At 63.3% G+C, this 1307-nt stretch overlaps 1 protein-coding gene across 1 annotated transcript in view; it reads left to right on the top strand.

Moving 5' to 3' along the window:
* Positions 1 to 4: 4 nt before the first annotated feature.
* The window catches only part of CDX1 (caudal type homeobox 1), an 11532-nt gene continuing 10229 nt past the window's right edge, over positions 5 to 1307 (top strand). The window contains exon 1 of the mRNA XM_010081515.1: positions 5 to 395. Coding sequence (XP_010079817.1) covers positions 5 to 395 — 391 coding nt within the window. The remainder of the gene's footprint in view (positions 396 to 1307) is intronic.

A 1307-nucleotide genomic window follows, 5' to 3' on the forward strand; every position in this document is an offset into this window, starting at 1 on the left:
CAACATGTATCCCAGTCCTGTCCGGCATCCCAGCCTTAACCTCAACCCCCAGAATTACATGCCGGGGCCGCCTCAGTATTCGGACTTCGCCAGTTACCACCATGTGCCGGGGATTAACAACGACCCGCACCACGGGCAGCCGGCAGCCGCCTGGGGCTCTCCCTACACCCCTGCCAAGGAGGACTGGCATTCCTACGGGACTGCCACTGCACCTTCCACCGCCAGCCCGGGGCAGTTCGGATTCAGCCCCCCAGATTTTAATTCCATCCAGCCCCCAGGCTCTGGACTCCTGCCTCCACCCATCAGCAGCTCTGTCCCCCAGCTCTCCCCCAACGCCCAGAGACGCACACCGTACGAGTGGATGAGGCGCAGCATTCCCAGCACCAGCAGCAACGGTAAGGACCCCCCCAGCCCTGCACCCCTGCGCCTTCCTCCATGCAGGGGATCCCCAGGCTTGGAAATTCCGGGGGGCTGGATCCTGCTCCAGGGCTCTCCCTGCTACCAGGAGGGACAGCATGCCTGACCTGTCCTCGGCATGGCGCCTGGTCCCCAAAGAGCAGGGGGACGCCAGTGCCGAGGATGGACAGGGGAGCGTACCGTCCTTCCGCATTGTCAGCAGCCAGGGCTGCGTGGCTGGAAAGTCCCTTTCCCCAGCCGGTCTCTGCCCCTGCACCCCTGTCCTCACTGGCCACCACCGGGTAGGGTGGGCAGAGCCGGAGACCCCCGGGATCAGGGCCCTGCCAGCCTGAGGGGGTGTTGGACGGGGTGTGCAGCTGCGTGTGAGAGCTGTGTATGGGGTTTGCACACGCGTGTGCAAGGGGTCTTATGCTGCGTGTGCGTGTATATGTGTGCAGGGAAGGTACCATGTGTGTATACGTGGACGAAAGGTGCTGCATGTGCCATGTGTAGGTATATAAGGTGCATTCAGTGCGCGTGAGGTGCTATAGGTGCTGTGTGCGTGTGGAAGGCGCCATAAGCGGTGTGTGTGTAGGGGCTTGTTGTATAGACAGTGTCGGAGTGTGTACAGGGGATGCTGCCTGCTCAAAGCGTGTGTGCAAGAGGGCGCGTGCTGCGGACAGTGCTGCATGTGGTGTGTGCGCAAGGTGCAGCGAGTGTGCAAGGTGCAGCGAGTGTGCAAGGTGCAGCGCGTGTGCATGTCTGGTGCATGTGCAAAGCCGGGTGCGTTTAGGGACAGTGCCACGTGGAGGGTGCATGCGGGTGCCCGGGTGCAGCACGCCGCCCATGTGCACACAGCGTGTGGGTGCCGTGCACCGCGTGAACGGGTGCCCCCACTCCAGTGCCCACCG

Source organism: Pterocles gutturalis, unplaced genomic scaffold, assembly GCF_000699245.1.
Source record: "Pterocles gutturalis isolate BGI_N339 unplaced genomic scaffold, ASM69924v1 scaffold31599, whole genome shotgun sequence".
Classification (NCBI taxonomy): Eukaryota; Metazoa; Chordata; class Aves; order Pterocliformes; family Pteroclidae; genus Pterocles; species Pterocles gutturalis.